This window comes from Calypte anna, chromosome 2 (assembly GCF_003957555.1).
Source record: "Calypte anna isolate BGI_N300 chromosome 2, bCalAnn1_v1.p, whole genome shotgun sequence".
Lineage (NCBI taxonomy): Eukaryota > Metazoa > Chordata > Aves > Apodiformes > Trochilidae > Calypte > Calypte anna.
In genome coordinates, this window is record NC_044245.1 from 39,962,455 (window position 1) to 39,983,216 (window position 20,762).

A 20,762-nucleotide genomic window follows, 5' to 3' on the forward strand; every position below is an offset into this window, starting at 1 on the left:
GATTCCAGAACTTTCTTGAATAACTTAATCCAATAAAACTGAATTTAATCATAATAAGAAACCAATTATAGTTATAACGCTAAATGCAAATTTACAATTGCAACACAAAGCTTTCAATGTGTTTTCTAGTCATTATCAATAAATCATTCTTTTCACACTTGAATATGTACTGTGCTTCAGTCATTCAGAAATAACTTCCTTTTATTAATGTTTTTTCATCTATTTTATAAGTAAAATCTCGTTATTATTGCTTCTCTTTAATGTTCTTCACTCTTTCTAAATATCTCAGGCATAAGCATAAAATTTCATTTAAGGATCAACCCATAGTGAGAGATTCAATATTTTTAAAAAAAAACATCTTATGCTTCCCACTGCTATTAAAATAAGCAGAAGGAAAACTTAATATTTTCATGCAAATAGCTATTTAATCATCTATTTAAACCAGTTAGCCTCCATAGCAGTCAGTTTCATGGCAATATGGGACTTTCAATGAACCTGTATAATACAGCCATGTTATCTATAATCATAAATAACTCAATAGATGGCTGTAGCAAGACGGACCTCTTTTAGGGTACAGCGCTTCAAGGTCCAACCAGGTGTTCCAGCAGAGACTCATGAACAGTGCTCTGAGCCTATAGCCCACAGGGTTGACTAGCCTGGATCGGTGCTGTTGCTCTGAGAGCAACTGATCCCTCTGCTGGCTTGCTCAGGAGTGAGCCCTGCCTGTGTCTCAGGCCTCACCTTTTATTGGCCCCCTGGTCCTGCTCATGCGTAGTGGGGGCCCACCCTAATTGGGCACAGGTGGGCTTAACACAAGCTCATGCTCACTCCCTGGCAATTAGTGGCACCTGGTTGGCTCGTTACACTACAGATGGCCTTGGAAAAATCCTCAGAAACTTTCAAATATCAGGAACAAAAAAAAGGAAGAAACAGAGGGCCAGACGGTCACATAAGTCACTGATAAAGATATGTCTGAAATGCAATACATATCAACACTGATATGATGTGACTGGAAAATATTTTCTGGGTGCATCTGGGTTTAATATATTACTCTTAAATAGCAAGAAATGAATTAATAAAGCTGGTTATTAAACTACAAATATTGGTAAATATTTAAAATACTAAAATTATTTTCAGGACCTCTAAAATACTAGCTCAGTGAGATCCTATCCTCTCCATTGTTGTCCTTCATCCTCAAGGTCTTCAAAGAACAGAAAACTTTTTGCAAAATAAAACATAGGATAAAAACATTACAGTGAAGTGCTTTTTAGAGATGGAATGCAACAACACCTGACTGAAAAAGAAAAAGTTAAGTGAAGTTTTTCTAAATCAAGAGAGCTGAATCTCATAGAAGTGCACCAATTCACTCTCTATATATTGTCTTACACATACATTATCACCAGAAAGAAGTATCTATTGCTAAGAAAAATGTGTGATGAGTGAGTGGAACAAATACAGGCTCATCTTTTCCTCTATTATTGTGCTATCTTTGCTTTGTTACCTCTGACATTCTGCTAACAGCATTAGAAAGTATTGGAAACATATTTCTATCAGTCAAATATGATCTATAAAAAACATACTGCAACTGTGTTACTTTTTTGACCATAAACTACACTAAATAAACACTGGGGGGAATTATGTATAGGGAATTAACTAGAGCACTGGTATTATTAAACTTCAGTACTGAGTAGAAAATTTACAGTCGCTGGATAAATGTCCTGATTATACTGGCAGGAGTTTTCTAGTTGCACCTATGCGACTATACTGCATATATTATTAGCAGAGAAAGGAGATACCTCCATTTTTATTTAAATCAGAGACAAACACTGGCAGTTGCTCGTGTCAGCAAACTGTCACATTACCACTGCTGGAAACATACAAATCAAAACATTCATTTTTCAGTTGGATATTGAAATGAAGATGGATAAATAATTACCTTTTAATGACAAATGACACTTTTTCAGAGTACAGTCCTTCTGGAACAGGTTCATACACAGCCCCGACTATCTGCAAAATAAATAACACCATTAATTGACAAAAAATATTACATCATTTATCTGAAGATCCCATATGATAAGTATTGCTCCTTGAAACAATCAGATGGCCATTACATTGTCAGCTCTAACTTGCAAAGCAACTTAGAATGCAGAATGTCACTTCTAATAAAGTATCCTAAGATATAAGACACAATTATAGAAAATCAAATATTTAAAAATGGATATATATGTCTTCTATCACCAAATGCAATGACAAATATATGCTAGTCTGAGAGGTAACAATATGCTAACATTCACAAGACATTTTTGCAATTAGAATGGCAAGATAACAGTTCATACAATGATAAAAACTTGTGCTCATTCTCACATCCGACCAGAGATCAGTTTATGCTTCCATAACCTTAAACATAAATTCTCAGGGATGTAGTGAACACACAGAGAAATAACTGGTAGGTTGATCTAGCAAATCCAAATACCTTAGTTGCCAAGGAGAGCATATTGGTGCTGTAAAATGGTGGGTTCAGAGTTGCCATCTGATAGAGGATGCATCCTGCAGCCCAGACATCAGCCTTCTCTCCATATGGCTCACTCTTCACAACTTCAGGGCTAAGTAAAAATGCAATGCAAACCACAACTATTTAATTAATTCACCTAGTAGTAGGCTTATTTAAAAAAAAAAAAAACAAGCAAACAAACTCCCAATAGTTAAGTCACTGCAATGTATTTTTAAAGCACATAGAATTATATTCAAAAGGTTGCCTTTGTTTACTTTACCAGCCAAATTCTTCAAGTGTAATTACAATTAATAGCTTTTCAGTGGTTTCTGTTTTGTTCACTTGTCCTTTTTTGCTCATTTCATGTTGTAATGTCTTTGGACTTAGTGGATACAAATGAACGTCAGCATTTAGAACTTGTTAGCAGTTATGGTATTGCAATAAAATGGACTAGAGAACAGAAAAATATTCCACATCATCTTGCAACTTGAATATTGGAAAGAATAAGATTCCTGTACTTGGAATGCTACTGGAAATGACTTCACTATTAATGTGAGTAAATAAAATGTAGTTATTATATAATTTTCATCCTTTTAAAACTACTATAATGGATTTCATGTGAGGATGGATGCCACATAGACATGCAACTGCCTCCCAAAGGACAATAAAAAAAAATCCTTTCTAAAAATCCATTTAAAGCAAACAGAAGAAGGCAGTAATTTTTTTTTTTACTCAGTACAAAGCAGACTCCCACTTTTGTCTCTTAATTTCCTCAAAGTTTTTCATCAACCTGGATGATGATAATTTGCATTTTTAGGGATATGATGATGCTGGACTTCAAGTCTTAGCAGTAAGTAAAGGTAAAGTACATTGCTAGAAGGTGTGCTGCTGGTTTGTACAAAGTGCAGAAAACACATCTTTTTAAATAAATAGGATGAAGTCCCATAAATAAACCATTATCTCAAAGAAATTAAATGATCTTAACAGAACAGAAAGTCAGAACTGAGGTCATGGTGTGGGGAAGTGAGAGAGACTGAGAGATCACACATTTTAGGGAAAACTGATGAAGAAAGATACAAATTCCTGGGCAAAATGTAATTAGCAGTTTTCCTTGATGGTCGCTGCTGATACACCATAACCAAAGAGGGGAATACAGGATGTGTTACTGTTCTGTAACCAGACAGTTTTTGCTCCTCACTCCAACACTAATTCATTAGAGGACTTTGTGGAAATTTCTATTATATGTCTTAAATGTACCTACTAAAGCAAATCTCAGTATTGCAACTTATCATATAGATAGTGAACTTGGAAAGGCAAAGATACTGTCTTAGTAAAGTTCTAAGCATGCTCCTATTCAGAAAAATTACTTGAATTTTACAACCTTTATTTTAGTGATACTTTTCATGCACAAAAAGACAATATTATAAATAATTCTTTTAAATTACTAAATAATATTAAAATCACAAACAGATTATTCAAGCCAAACTTATGTACCTAAGATGAATGCAATCAAGAAAGAAACAGAAGCAACCAGACCTGGCCTGCACAATCTTGTATTCATGCACAGCAGGGAAGAACCAAGCTTGATATGTTGTTTGGTCTGCTTTTTCATGCTGAAAGACTTCTTGTTCTTTTATAAAGAATGTACATAAAATACATTTCATGGCTTTTTTGTTTCATGGCTAATTAAATCTGTAATGTATCTTTTATAATAGAATGTTCAAACTTTATTTATTTACTTTCAAGAGATGTAGTGAAAACCCTCACTGTATTCTACAGGCTTGCCTCACCATCTGCTGGTTAGAAATGTGGGTGGTGTACAGTACTTGTTGCCTAGTAAAACAGTTCTGCAGTCAAGTTTCATCTTTTGGATCTGCACTGTTGAGGGATGCCAAGCAGAGAAAGTACCCAGTTCTGTTCCTGTACACTGCCACCCACAAGCAGGAGGGTGGTGGGAGTACATATGGTTTGTCTAATTCAGTTGACAACTGTGTATAAACTGTCACTGTCTGGTCAAGACCAGAAAGAATGAGTACAACCAGACTCTGAATTTTATTCCATAAAAATCCTGCAAAATCAATCTTAGTCACAAACATGGAAAAGTATTTAAAGGGTGTAGAACTGGTATGACTTTTTATTTTTTTAAGTTTAGTTCTAATGCACGATTCTTCCTTTAATTCTTAGATTAAGACATTTTAATTGGCTGAAACAGAACACTGATACTAATTAAACTTTTAGCAAAGAGTTGTCTACATCATCAAATGCATTCAGCATCAAAATAAAATGAGAGAGTGAGAAACATTAAAAGCTAGTAAAGAATTTAATTTCCATTGCTCTAAGGACTGAGCATGCTACCACAATGCAGCAGTCCTGATGCTATAATTTATGATCTTCGTGATATCCACAGTCTTGAGTATTTACACATGGCAGATACTTATATAATTAGTTATTTAGTTCTTGCAGCTAACATATTGAAAATAATCACTACAGTTCTCCTCTAGGTCTGCAAATCACTGCTCATTTCCAAATTACATATTCAAGCTGAAAAAGCTTACTTCAGCAGCACTGTGTTAACTATAGGAGAATACTTCACTGAAGACATGTCCATAGCAAAAGCAAGACTATATGCTTCTACATGAAGAATTTAGAAGAAAAGTCTTCCTGTGTGACCTACTTTAGGTGATCCTCCCCTGGCAAGGTCCCATCCAACCCCTAACATTCTGTGATTCTGTGAAAGACACAGAAACATATCCTCAGAATACTTCTCGGCATCCTTGAACAGATGGTTTTATAACTGTTTCTCAAAGTTCACTCTTGCTCAACATATCATCATTGGGTTTATATTTAATAACAAAGTCTTTTATGCCAACAGTCTTAAAATGAGCCTTGAATTTGACTAATCCAAAGTTATCTGTTTTTCTTCTGAGCTACTTCTGCAAAGTTAAGCAGCTATTTTAAATACTGAATAGTTTTACAAACAACCCCACATTTTTAGTTAGTATTTAAAATGAAATATAAAAAATTTAAAAATCAAGCCCAAATCTTGTCAGTATTTATGCTATTTGTGAAACAGTGCCATTTCAATGTATCACCTCAACAAGACCTTGATTTTGCAATCAAGCTTTCAGTTGTAATTTTGGTCACTGATGTTACTTCGTCATGACTTTTATTTAAGAATACTTCTAATAGACTGTCCCAATCTGAACCTGCTACATTAGCACTATCACAGAGCTATGTGAAAAACTCCTATCCTCACTGGCTTAGCTCATGCTTGCATTAGTGGATGAAGGAAGAAGTCTTCAATTTGGAGGGAGACGATAGGGGAAGCTGAGTTTCTTTATATTCATCTAAATCAGTAGCTACAGAAACAAAACCATGGTCACTTGGTGGCCACTTGGACAAGCATTGCCTGTTAGGGACAGGCCACCAGTAGCTGTGGGATACAGTAGACTACATGATAATACTTCCCTTCTTTTTTTACATAAATCATCAAAAAAACCCCAACCAAACAAAAAAGGCCTATTGTGATGGGAAAGACACTTCTCACTGCAAATTGTGAAGTTGTGTTGTCTGCTCCAATCTGAAAAACATATATTAAGAAGATCCCGATAATAAAGCCAGTGAAGCTCTCCACTACACTATGTTGATCAAGTTTAGAGAAATCTCTAACATAACAGCTCTCTTTCAGCACATATTGAGTGTCACTCTTTCTAAAATAGAGGCAGATGTTTTATACTCCACCTGCTGGTTCTTTTAATTTACAGTTGTGAAAACAAAGACAGATATCCAGCTAACATTCAACAACTGATTAGTTGTTTTTGAATTTACAAACCTTAAAGTTTTCATGTTTGCTAACATTATACATTACTGCTTGTAGATGTCAAATATATTAACTTTTTTTTTAAGTTTTATGGCTTCTAAAAGTATAATAAGATTGTGCTCTAGAACACATGAAAGACTGATGTCAATTCAGTTCTAAGCCATGCATGTCACATATTAATACAAATCAAATTACATTTTTTAAAAGTTCACTCTATTGTTCTTTACTCCTATTGCTGTATTAAATAAAACCAAATAAATACCTAAATCATCAAACATCCAAGGCAGAAGCATGTTCAGAGCACAAGGTCCTCTTACTGATCCTGAAATGCAAAGTCACCCCTACCTACTTTTCATACCTACTTTTCTTCCCAACAAAACTCAGAGCAAACATGAAACCATGAAGACCAAAGCAGGGTCACATCTGGTAAGTTGTTGAGGCTGCAAATTTGAACAATACTGCAAGCCAAAACATTGTTTTTTCCCCTGCTGCTCCCAGTTGCTCTTTGCCACCACTGCCTCTTCTGCTGTGCCAGCACAAGGACCTCTACAGCTGCACCATGCATCAGTCCAAAGACCTGATGCACCTGAAAATTAACTTAAAATATTTTTCAGCCAGGTCAGTTGTCTAATCTAGTTCATCATTATATATTTATGCAAATGCTTGTGCTGGCCCAGGCGATGCTTATAGCAAGCTGCTTCTTCCTTCCATTGTCTTATTATTACTGAAGAATATAATGAAGTATCACCTTTCACAATGTAATGAAAACACAATTATCTAAGTAAGCTTCAAATGTGCAGGGCTGTTTCAACTGGTTTTATACTTTAGAATTTTTAAGATTATAAGATGCATCTCTGAGTAAATTGTAAGGATAAATCAAAGTTTTATTAGTAGTTTAGTATTTTGGTATTATGTACAGAGCCTCTGGGAGGATTAAAAAAAGAAAAATGCATTTAAGTTCATGATGCGTTCTCCAAACATATCACAGGACCAGACAAAATCTAAAACTAGAAAAAGCATAAAACAGATTCTGAAACTTGCAATATATACTTTCCCTTCAATGTTATTGCCACGCAGTCAGTTTTAACAGAAACGCTGTAAATAAATTGTATCTTTAAATTGTGGTAAAGAGCTAGCACCTGGTAAATACTCCTATGAATTGACTCCTTCCAACCAGAGATGCTTTCCAGTGAATAACTGTGATTTCTTATAAAATGTTTTGAGGGACTTTCTTAAGCCTGTAACCATCCAAACAGCTCTAGAAAATAAAAAGTTTTGGTTTGGGTTTTTTTAGCTATTGAACAGAAATCTGATCACTTCAACAGTGGTAAAGGATTTTGCTTATTCAGCCATCTGCCTTTCAGAATGATCTCCATTTGTCCAAATGACCTTTGTCCAACTAACCAAGTACATCAAGAAATCACATGAATATTTAAAATTGAAAGGGATATATGGAGAAGCAAGTATCTTCAAGAAGGTAACAAGTAGTAGCAAATCCAATTCTACTACTCTAAACCTAAATCTTGAATAACTGATTTCATACAAAGTGTTAATTTTACCTAATGTTAATATTTTATAAGCTAGATTTATGCTAAGCTGGTGCTCCAGCTCCCTCTGTAGCAAATGGAGAGAGACAGGCACATTGAGTGGTTGATTCGTCTCATCCTAAAATAGCTATTTAAGATAGATGGAACTAAATACATTACTGAAGTGACTATTCTTCTCATTGCTTTCAGCAGTCATCTATCTGCTTGATTTGACTAAGATGCCCAGTTTTTAAGTGGCCACATATAAGCAAGATGAACCCCAGACACACAGAAACTTGTAGCTAACAAATGTGTTTCTGCCAGTAAGGTATGAATTAGACAAACTGCAAATCTGTATTTGCTGGAACATGATATACAGGATAATTAACTAATAACTGCTTTTCTGTCTAGCAATCACATTCAGTATGCATTAAATATCAAAAAAGGAAAAAAGCTGACAGCTGAAGATTTTACCTGAAGAGGACGTAAATATAATTGCCTTCTAATTGTCTTTTTTTTTTAGCAGAATTTTAAATACCTGAATCTAAACAAAGCTATTTGATCCAGATGCCTGCAAAACCCCTCATGAAACACGAGGTAGATGAAACATAAGCATGGGGCCATAATCTAGGCATAACTAATTACGTATTTTTAACATTAAACAATTTATTGATTGATAGCTCAAAAAAATCAGCTGAAAAGGTAAGACTACATAGGCAACTGGACAAAGATTAAAGAGCAGGAATGAGGATATAAATGGCTATAAATAGAAGTGATCAGTACTAGAAAAAGAAACTGGGTAATGTAACACAGTATGCAGACTGCCAAGTCCTTAAACAGAAATTAAATCAAGGAATACCTACTCCTTCACAACAGAGATAAAACAAGTAAAAAAATACCTCTAATTACCATAAAAATGAGTTTCCTCAAAACACCACTGACAGAAAACACACCAACTTCAGTACAGAAAGCCAAATCTTACATAACATTGTTCTGCATATCAGTTTTCCAATATTTTAAAACAATTAGGTTTCAGAAAGATCAAGTGAATTCACCAAGTGGAACATTCTTACCTACTTCTTTATCACACTTGAGGAATCCGCTCCTCTTCAGTTTCTTAACACCTTTTCAAGATCAGTCAAGTTCTCAATAAATTATGATGTGATTCTCTGTTCCATCCCTAACTCAAAATTTACCTAATTCCCCAGAATTTTCCTAAAATTTCTGTATACATTTACAATTACAAAAACAGATACTGTAACCCTGACTCGGCTAACTTTTACTTATATTTCCTCAGCTGCTGTTAATATGTCACCTTCATAAGTTATAATTCTTTTTGTGAAACAAAGAAATGGCAGCTATACAGGAAATTAAATATTATGCTCTATAACCATATTCAAATTCTTGTCTCTCATTTGGAAAGGCCTTCAAGACAGCAAGATAATACAGACTCACCACTAACTTGGAGCAGATTGTTTCTGGTGACTTATGAGCTGGAAAAAGACTTCAGAATTCATTATCAATTCCCTGAAGCAGTTTTTCCCTCAATTTTTAATGTATTAAGTGTAAACACATCCATTTAATATGTTTGGTATTCTAAACACGCACATTGCTGGATTTTTAAAATTCGAGGACATAACCAATTAAAAGGAATTTAATTAGTATGATATTAGAAGAAAAGCTAGTACGAAGTAGAATTTAAAACCTTCACAATTACAAAGCTCAACTGTATAAGCCCCTTTTTAAACATAAAATAGTGTCTGCTGTTATTTTACTTTTTTAAAACTGCATTAGCAAGTTGCTTCAGTAAACTCCCAAACCAAATGTTTAGTATATAGTGATTTGTTTTTATCTGAACCAATCTGCATAATGTTACATAGCCAAATTTAAATAATAAGCATCAGATACTACTTTTGACAATGATTATTTTGTTTCTGTACTATATTGTCTGCCCAAAAAAGGTGGGTTGCATCTCAACCCACCCAGAACGATTATCATGTCAATTTGAAGAAAGTCATTTCTGCCACTCTAGAATGACAATGCATAATGCAGCATCACAGCTCTTTCTCTACCTTTTTTGTTTGTTTGTTTGTTTTGGGTTTGGTTTTTGGGGGATTTTTTTGTTGTTGTTGTTGGGTTTTTTTGTGCAGGAACTAACATCGCTGCTCATTGTAGATCTGCATTCCCAATATTTTGGTTATTTTGTAGCCCTTCATATCTACTTAAATCATACAAAAAAAAAAAGAAAAAATCAAACACAAAATAATATCTAGTCTAAGCAGTGATTAAGTCTATAGGCTCTAACTTCTACTTATGACTTGTGTTAAAACACCCAGTCAGTTCACCTCGTTCCTTGTGAGCAGATTTCCATATCAAAAGGCAGACTGTCACACACAGTACTAGCCAAGTACCTTGAAGGTGGCATCCATTGCATTCAGATGTTTGCAAAGCCTTTTTACATTCTTAAATTATTATGACACTGGAAAAATTTTAACACTTTAGCCTGTCGTTTTAAATATTACTCATACATACATTTTAAATAGAAAGACATCAGTACTGTGTACTTGTTCTCTTTTCTGACTGCAGACAAGCAAGGATCACTGCTTCCATGATTTTGCCTCTGGAGTAGAACTGACAAGTAATGTCCCAAAAGACCACTTACTGAGAGACTGCAACATGTAAGTGACATTTTATGCTCATGTCTATGTCTAAATAACTGAACAAAGAGGTAGGAAAAAGAAATATTGCCACCAGGCAAAAGGAAGGGACCTAAAAGAAGGGGGAAATAGAAAAAGGTCCCTAGTTAAGACTGGAAGATGAATCCCCTTCCCAGCCTCCCTCACCTTTCCATTTGCCCTTGAACAACAGATAGGGGGTTCTGGAACTTGAGGGACAAGCAAATGAGGATGTAGATTAAGGTCAACCCAGGGGGTTGCCTAAAGTGCCAGAGGGTTGCCTAAAGTGAGTCAGTCAGCTCCATACATTATGAGCCTGTCTGTTAAGAAAAAAAGGAGGGTAAATGTTGTAAGCAATTCCCTGCTGAAGGGAACAGAGGGCCCAATATGCTGACCAGATCCATCACACGTCTTCTGTTCCTGTTTCTGTTTCTGTTTTTCTGTATTCATTAGAAATATTAATAGGAAAGTCCCTGGTCTGGTACATCAGTACCTCACTCTGATTGCTACCTGCTGTTGGTTATGCAGTGATGACATTGCAGAGAGAAATCCAAAAGTGATCAAAAGGGACTTCAGGGCACAGGCATGATTGAAGGATGAGGAACACAGGTAGTGTTTCCCTCAGACCCTTCAGTGGCAGCAAATAATACTGAAAGGAAAAGGAAAACACACCTGATTAACTCATGGCTCAGAGGCTGGTGTTATTGGCAGAGTTTTGGTCTTTTTGATCATGTGGAGGTTTACATGATACCCATCTGCTGGAGACAAGATGGGGTTCAGCTGTCTCAAAGGGGGAAGAGTATTCTAGCTCATGAGGTGGCAGAGCTCATCAAGAAGGCTTTAAACAAGGCTCAAAGGGGGAAGGCCCTTACTAGAGATGAGCCTAAGCATGGCACATCAGTGTTGGGGGTGAAATTGATAGTCCAGTTCAAGTGCATCTACACCAATGTAGGCAGCATGGGCAACAGGAGGAGCTGGAAGCCATTTTGCAGCAAGATAGCCATAACTTTTTTGCCATAAGAGAAACATGGTTGGATGACTGGAGGGATGCAATGGATGGCTTCAGCTTAACATATAGTGAACATATTTCCATAACAAATCAGTAGTTAGGTAGGCAAAGCTTAACCAATAGTTGTACAAACAAAGAGTGAGATCAAGAACAGGCAGAGATGAGCAATTCCTTAACTGATTTCTGATGGTGGTATTTCAATCAACATAAATTCTCAGCTTAAATGGCAGGCCCAGAACACATTAACTGCTATTAGAGGAATATGAGCTTGTCCATTCCACAATTTAGATTTTTATCCAGATTAAATTTGCTCACTTCCATTTGCAATACCGTAACCTCAATTGACTGGCATGTTTGTTAATTAAACACCACACAACACAAAATTCAATACTCTGTCCTACCCACAGTTACATTTGTTCGATATGCCTATAATACTCTGAGTTGCATACACTGCTAACAAATATAGAGGGAAACCTTTCAGATAGGAAATACTTTCTATTCCATGCTCTGGAGAAAACAAAACACAGTCAGTAATAATCTAGGAACTTAGGTAGCTATATTGATACCACAATTTAATGCAATATCGTTCCTTGTTTCAGCTTGCCAGAATGCCAAGGGAAACTGCAGCTCACTCAGCAAACTGAACATTGTGTTATCAGAGGCAAAAGAGCAGCCATTTATGCATTTACTAAGTTTAAATTGCAAACAATGTGTCATGATTTTCCATATTTGAAAATTTCAAACTTCAGGAACATTTTTAATCAGTTCAATTATTAAAATCAAATGACTACTCACCCAAAACAAATCGACTAGCACCAATTTCAAATATTTTTCAGAAGCTATGTTGTCCACACATACAATGTAACTGAACACTGAAGCTACAATTTCACTAAAAGTCATTACAATTAATGTATATTGTTTACATATATCTTCTTACAGTTTGAAAACACATTTCTTTATCTTTAAGGATGTAGGTAGGTGAGTAAGTTACTACACTACTGCAGTTAACTTCATTTTTGCTTAACCCACAGTAACATACGTGCAAGAGCTGGCAACAACAAAACAGACAAGCAACCAACTACTGCAGAGTAGCTGTGGGTGAGTAACTTACACCTTGTTCCTTGCTCCATTTTCATATGCCTGTCTGCTTCAAAAAAGTAACCATGAAGATGTCACTGGACTGAATGTTGAGGGCAGAAGTACTTACCACGAGTACAGAATGGTTCCCACTACTGATGCAAGTTTGCAGTTTTCTTGCTTTTGCTTTGCAAGCCCGAAGTCAGCTACAATAAAGAAAAAATATTCACATGACAATAATCATCCTCTTTGCATGACAATTCGTGCTGGTTCACAACAGCTGAAAAGTTGGGAGAGGGTGGCAAGGGGTCTAGGTTTGATTTTTTCCACTTTTACTGGACCATACTATTCTCCTGTCATCACATTAATCAACAACTTAAGTTTTATTTAGGCAAAACAGTTATAAAATATTATAAGCACCCTATGATGCCTTTAATCCAAACCACATGAACAATTTCAGGTTTCTATTAACACATTCCAATCAGTGTCACAAAAGTGGTAAGTATCTAATAAGCAGTAATTTAATGTCCAAATTAATGGAAAAAAATAATGTAATAGAATAGTTCTTTTCCTTTCTTTCAAATTATGATAGCTGGGAAGGGTGGGACTTTCTGAGAAATTTAACTTCAAAAGATTGCAGGGAGGGGTCAAATATTTGAACTGTTCATTTTCAAAAATGCATTTAGTAAATGGTGAATCTTACCCTTACCTTGTGACAAAAGCTGCAGACTTAGATAATCATGCAATTATGCTAATATAAGTGTCTTTTGTGCTATTATCAGGTAGTCTTCCACAAAATTGTCTTTAGAGATTATACTTTTAATTTAAGTTCCATGCAAACAGTTTATTTTTTCAATTCAGTACTTTTGCCATAAAGCAACAATGCAGCTAAGATAATTTGCACTATATTACGTGAAAACAAAGAGAACAAGAGAAAAATCAGTCTACTTTTTAAAGTCAATTAATAAATTTCATATTGTAGTAGTTCTTCAGAATTGGAAAGACTGGTATGGTAGGTAATACTGTTTAAAATATTTTAAGTCTCCCTTTCTACCTGGACAGAGCTCATAGCATTCCTATTCCAATTTTTAAAGTGAGATAGTTCATGAACATTGTAGTTCAGAATGTTTCTGCTCCTCAAAAAAAGCTGCAGATCAGAAGACACATGGGTAAGAAAAAATAGTTTCTGTTGGCCCTTGCTCAGTGTGAGCCTTAAGCATCTGAAAAGGAGTAGATCTCTTATTCAGAAAGGGCTTTTGACAATAAAGTTGAATCTAGCTACTCAGACCACAGAACTTTTTTCTTTGAACAAAATGTTCAAAGAAGGTCTAGCTCTGCCGTGCTTGGAAAATCTAAGTAGAGAGAATGTTAAATTAACAGAATCACTGAGAGGCCTCCCTTTTGCCCTTGAGTTAAGACAGTCCTCAGACAGTTCACTCCAGAGAATAATAGTCCCAAAAGGACCAGAGGTTTTGACAGTGTTGATAGTTCCCAGAATTAAGGTGAATCATTCTAAATTCCCTCCTTTGGAATCCTTCACATAATATTCTATTAAGAGTATCAAGACATTACATGAATCAATAGATTTTGTTCCTGGTGCTTGAAAGGTTTACGAAAGGAAAGAGGAGAGCTGGACATCTCTGTTCTGGAAGAAGCATTCTATTTTAAAACAACATTAGTAATTATCTAGAAAAAAGAGAGGGGGAAAAAAATCAGGCAAATGGAGTACATATATTCTTATCCTTTTGGGTTCAGGTCCTCAGAAACAGAGGGAAAAGACCATTTTGCTGGCAATAGTTTTTTCCCATATTCTGCTAAACCATCTTGACACCAGCAAGGAGCTCCTATATATAACTGGTGCTGCAAAACCTAAATAATGAAAAGCACAGGACATTCAGCTTTTTATTAAACATAATATTTTTTCTTAGCTTTTTCATGCCTGCAAAACAGAATTGAATGAAAAGGCTCTGACAAATGTTGAACTAGTAAACTTGCTTCTTTTAATTTATTTACGCATCTGTATGCAACTTATAAATTAGTCTACAGCTTTTAATACTCCAGGATTCTTTATGGTGTTTGACGCCAGAAGTTGCTACAATAACTAACAACAGAAATAATTTCAGAGAACTGTGAGAAGCCTGCCTCCCATTCTATTACATGGAGACATGACCAAATATATGATGACCCCTGATAACTGGAATCCATTATTTCAGCTGTGAACTGAGGCTTGTTTAATGAGGACCCAGTACAACAATTCATCCCTAGCAATTTCTTGAAACAGCATCACACCATGGCAGCATGTCTTCTAGAAGCTTGAAGGGAATTATGAGAGTTACTCGCTTAACATCTTGTGAACTTCACACAAGTCTCAGCTTTCAGTATGGAGAGAGACCTGTGCATGCCTCTGATCTGATCTGGTGATTCTTATGTTATGATCTTGCAGGCCACCCCTGAAATTCAAAATCCTATTTATTAAAGAAACTATTCTTCTTGATTTACTTAATTTGTTAATACATCCATTGGTACACCAAGCATTCAGACATTAAGTACAGGAGTAGGCCCATCCTCAGAAGCTAAACCTAACCTATTAACATATCTGTGTGAATGCAGATGCAGCTGATCACAAATCTCACCCATTTCAGAAATACAAATACTTCGTATATTTTCACATCATCTTGTAAAAATAATTTTTTTTTCTGGTTTTAAATACTACTACAGTTTTTTCAGGTTCATATGAATTACATGCATATCACCACTACAACTTACCACCCTAATAGATGGGAACTTGTAAACAGAGGGGAGTGGTAGGTACACCAATCTAGCAAACATTTTCTAACATAAAATTTCCAATTTAATAGTTTTTTTGCATTATGCCTACTGTGCAACCTCAACTGATGTATTTTTTTAGTGCTAATATCTCAAATGGTTGGAAGTTTGTCCATCTTCATTAGAGATGAAGATTATTTTCAATTCTGTTCAAAGACAAAAAACTAACAAGCTTTCTCTATTAGACAGATGTTTATAAACTTTGATAGAAAGTGCAGTTTCCCCAGGAATTCATTACCCATCATCATATCTCTCCACGGTATTATTATATTTGACTGGAATTTGTACTGTGACTGTAAACATTGAGCTTTGATGATTTTTTTCCCTCTGTATATCATGAATCTAAAAAAGTAGTTGTTATTTTAATATGTTTTTAAATTAAAAATTTTAATTAAATTTAAATTAATCTTAAAATACTCAAACAACCACGCAAGATAGTCCTCAAACAGGCAAAGAAAATTAACATGAAATGATGTAGTCATAATACTTAATATTCTGAAACAACCTTCTTCATTTATTTTCACTTGTTTACATTGTGTTTAGGGTAGTACAGGAAATGATAATGAATTAAGATTTTTTCAGAACACATTAATACAGTGGGAAAGAAGGCATGAAGAGAAATATAAAAAAAAATTAGCAGGCTGACTTGACTAGTATCTTAACTTCCTACAGAACGGTCTCTTCAACTTTCATAACAGTTGAATTACAGAAACTTTCTAAACATCAGCAGTCTCTTTAAATGGGCATTTTAGGTACCTACAAGTTTTTTTGTCTCCTTATCTTATCAGAACCTGGTTTTTAATTTGCCATTTTATTTCCCATATCTTTCAACGAGTAGATTTATCTTCTACAGCAAAACCAAGGGGAAAATTTTCCAGATACTGCATCTTAGCAACACTGATGTCATATTTGCACATTTGTTGGCTTGATTCGTATTTGAACCCTCACTGAAAACACCAGTTTTCCTAAAATCAAATATACACACAAAGCCCAAAGGCAAAGCAAAAAGGGAGGATACATGGAGTACCAAACCCACCACAAATATTCATTTCAGACCTACTCAGATTAGACTTTCACTGTGTTCCCATTGAACAGTTTCTTCTTCTACCCTGGAAAGCTTAGGATGAGACAAAATCTCTTTGCTTCTCCTTTGCAAGTCTGCAATTGTAATTAGGAAATTTTGTCAGCAACTTAGTTATAATGATCTAGAAGATTAAAATAGAACTTCAATTTTATTTCCCATAAAAGCCTATGCTAAAATCAAGACAATCTCCAGCTTAATCAACAGTAGTATATACTTATTCTACACTGCTCCATCAATAGAATGGGAACAGAATTAATTTCTCATTCCCAATCATATTTGCAGTTATCTTGTTATTCTTCTTCCTGTGTGCTAATATCAATTCTTTGTAAACTCCACATACTTTGTCAGTTTTGTGAAGTTTGTAACTTCTTCACTAAGAACATTAGCACTGATGCACATCTAGAACTGGGATTTTTTGAGAGAGATGCAATTGTGCTATTAATCCATCAACAATGTTCAGAATGTTTGATTTACTGTGTGAATAAAAACAAGTTGGGCCTAGTTCTGTTTAATATCTTTATTGATGATTTAGATGAGGGGATTGAGTCCATCATCAGCAAATTTGCAGATGACACTAACCTGGGGGGGAGTGTGGATCGGCTGGAAGGCAGGAGGGCTCTGCAGAGGGACCTGGACAGACTGGAGAGTTGGGCTGATTCCAATGGGATGAGGTTCAACACGGCCAAGTGCCGGGTCCTGCACTTTGGCCACAACAACCCCATGGGGAGCTCCAGGCTGGGCACAGAGTGGCTGAGAGCAGCCAGGCAGAAAGGGACCTGGGAGTCTGGATTGACAGGAAGCTGAACATGAGCCAGCAGTGTGCCCAGGTGGCCAAGACGGCCAATGGCATCCTGGCCTGTATAAGGAACCGCGTGGCCAGCAGGTCCAGGGAAGGGATTCTGCCCCTGTACTCAGCCCTGGTGAGGCCACACCTCGAGTACTGTGTCCAGTTCTGGGCCCCTCAGTTCAGGAAGGATATCGAGGTCCTGGAGCGGGTCCAAAGGAGGGCAACCAGGCTGGTGAAGGGACTCGAGCACAGACCCTATGAGGAAATGGTGAGGGAACTGGGGCTGTTCAGCCTAATGAAGAGGCGGCTCAGGGGAGACCTCATCGCTCTCTACAACTCCCTGAAAGGAGGGTGTAGCCAGGTGGGGGTTGGTCTCTTTTCCCGTGCAAATCTCAGCAAGACAAGAGGGCATGGTCTCAAGTTATGCCAGGGGAAGCTTAGGTTGGATATTAGAAAGAATTTCTTTACGGAGAGGGTGATCAGGCATTGGAATGGGCTGCCCAGGGAAGTAGTGGATTCTCCATCCCTGGAGACATTTAAAAAGAGACTGGATGTGGCACTCAGTGCCATGGTCTGGTAGCTGCAGTGGTAGTGGATCCAGGGTTGGACTTGATGATCTCTGAGGTCCCTTCCAACCCAGCTGATTCTTTGATTCTATGATAAGTGAAAATTTCCACCCAACCTATTATAGAAGCTTTGAAAATTAAGTACTAGGAGCATCTACTTGAATATCATTATGAAGAATAGCAATTCTGATAATGAAAACTGGTTTAATGAGCTATATGATAAGCAAAAAAACTAGCACTGATCCAGGAGACTGCAAAAGGTAGTAACTAGCATACAACAGCCAATAGTTATAGCCACATTACCTCATGGCCACTGCTTCTCTGGATTTGTCATAGAATCAAAAGCCAACAGTTGTTTGAAAAACGCACTGAACAAGCAAGTGTTCTGAATTACAAAATTAATAGGTAGCTTCCTTCCAGCATCCAGCAACTATTTGAACTTTTCAAGCTTTCTTTGCTTCACCATTCTGACACTTTGTGACTGCCTGCTATGATTGCAAGTATATCATACAGGTGAGTGGTCTCAAAATTAGTTTTCTGCTGCTATGTAATCCCTAGGTTTCAGCTCCATATGGATCCTTTCTGCTATGTTCCTTTCTGATCATTTCTGATGTGTACTAAACACTAGACAGACCATGTCTCCCAAAAGATCATATGGAATCCTCCATATTTATTCTTGATTCAGACCTGAAAAGTATCCTGAAAGGGATGTCAGGAAAATGATTCCACACAGCCTTCTTCGACCATCAAGATTTAAACCTTGCTGCAACGTGGTAACGCTGAGGAAAGGTGATGATGTACAGAGTCTTCTACAAACATGTAGCTACAGAGCTCTAGACAGAAATATGCTGTCCTAGAAACAAAATGCAGCTGCAGTAAAATATAGCTTCAATAAAAGCCGAAACACATTTTAAGTTCAGAAAATTGAACTTCTCAACATCCTATATAAAAAGGCTGGGCACATTAAACTGAAAGCTACAGATAATATTGGTTCAATGAATCTCCAAAATCCTACACAAAACAACTTCCATTCAGGCCGAAAAGTCTTCCTTTTTGTGTGTGTCAGAAATTATGAATCTGACATTCAACCTGAACAGATATGTAGAATTTCAGTAACACTTTCCTACCTATTTAGAACGAGATGTTTTATGAAACTGCAGGTTAGCATGGTTTAATATTTACATTTTTGTAGCATTTGTAGCTCAAACAATTATGATTTAATGCTGTACCAACATATAAGAGTATTTATGGTGCTCTTCCTATCAAATTCATGTCAAGGATCAAACAGAATGAACAGGTAGGGTGTGCAGTTCCAGAGACTACACAGCAACAGGATGCTTCAAGTTCACTACAGGAAAAAACAAACAGAGCCCTTGCATCACCAGTCACCTGCCTATGACTAAATCGTAAATGCCTGTTTCAATTTGCAACTACAGCTGACTTAAAAGAGCCTGAAAAATATTGGGATAATTCAGCTTTAATTGATGTGTGCAAAAGATATTATGGGAAGCACAAGGACTGGTGTATAATCTTCACATTAGAATCACCTCCTGGGATTAGAACTTTCATTTGTATCTTGTGTAAGTTTAAAAAAAAAAAAAAAAAAAAAAAAAAAAGACCTGGGTAAGGATCATGTTAAATCATCCTCAATAATTAAGAACAAAAAAATGCATATGAATATACAGATAAAAATTTTTCCTACCATTACCTCAATTACTATTTTTTCAGTAAAGGCTATAGATGCAATATTCAAAGACCATCTCAAGAGAAGTTCTCTCATAGCTAAATCTTACATTGTATCAGGCCAATTCCAGAGTTCTCTGCCTGTATAAATTCTAGTTCTCAGCCACCTTTTGCCTTAGGTTCCTGCCTACCAAATTCTGCAGGAATTGTTCTACAAGGGCCACCTGTATGCAGTGATTTCTCTATTAGTTCAGGGCAAGCAAGCATAATTCTTTAGTAGGTTTATTCTTCTACCTCTCACATTAGGAACCCCTTCCCTTTTCAATCACAGCAAGCTCAGGTGCTACATGAGAGGTCTTCATGGCATTTGGAACCTAAGTGGCTCAGTTCCCAAATATATGGTGAGAAACACCTATCTGTGGGCCCCAGAACTTTCTTAAAGTAGTTCATTGCTGGGGCTGCTGCCACACTATGCACACTACAGAATGGAAGTCTTATCTTATAGAAGCACTTTGCACCAGTGCATTGCTGGCTTTGTTACTTTTTCTTTCTTAAATCAAAATCTACCATGAAACCAAGGCAACTTTCTAAAGATAAGGTATTTGAACAATGTTTGCTACAGAAGAATAAGCTGCCTTTGTTACACTGTCAGCCTGCAGATTGTCACAGCAAAATATTATCAAGAGGTACTATTTCAAGAAGGACTGATAGAAGAAAAAGGAGCAGCATTATAAGGTATACAAGCTTCTTTTGTGAAGCAAGGTACTTGGGATCAATTACACAGTTGCACAACATTGTTTCACAAGTAGCCTACAGAAATATTACTCTAGTTAGATCCAGACAAGTATCAGAGAGTTAGAGGTTTGAAAGACTCCAGAAAACTGAACAGACTCTTTAGGATGACTGTGCACCTTGCAAACATAGAATTACATTTCTGAGCAGATCCTAGAGCAGACCCATTCCTTTTATAGAAGCTGGAAGGTTAAGGTCACTGCAGGAACAGATTTAAGATTTCTCAATATTTGGCATGATTCTACCTTCATCTGCCATTTCATAATAATAAACTTTCATCTAGAACCACTCAAAAGTCTCCAATGAATGGTACACTTATCCAGAAATACTGAGAGACATGGTAATCAAGATATGGACTGTATAAATTAGCTATAATACCACAGCATGCACCAGTACAGTACATATCTACTACCTTTGGAAAGAAAT

The 20,762-nt window shown here is 36.3% G+C and overlaps 1 protein-coding gene across 1 annotated transcript in view; it reads right to left on the reverse strand.

Moving 5' to 3' along the window:
• The window catches only part of NEK10 (NIMA related kinase 10), a 122,183-nt gene that overhangs the window by 78,929 nt on the left and 22,492 nt on the right, over positions 1–20,762 (reverse strand). Inside the window, exons 22-24 of the mRNA XM_030444638.1 lie at positions 12,729–12,804; positions 2,474–2,603; positions 1,937–2,007 (exon numbers count right to left, since the gene is read on the reverse strand). Of these exons, the coding sequence (XP_030300498.1) occupies positions 1,937–2,007; positions 2,474–2,603; positions 12,729–12,804 (277 nt within the window). The remainder of the gene's footprint in view (positions 1–1,936; positions 2,008–2,473; positions 2,604–12,728; positions 12,805–20,762) is intronic.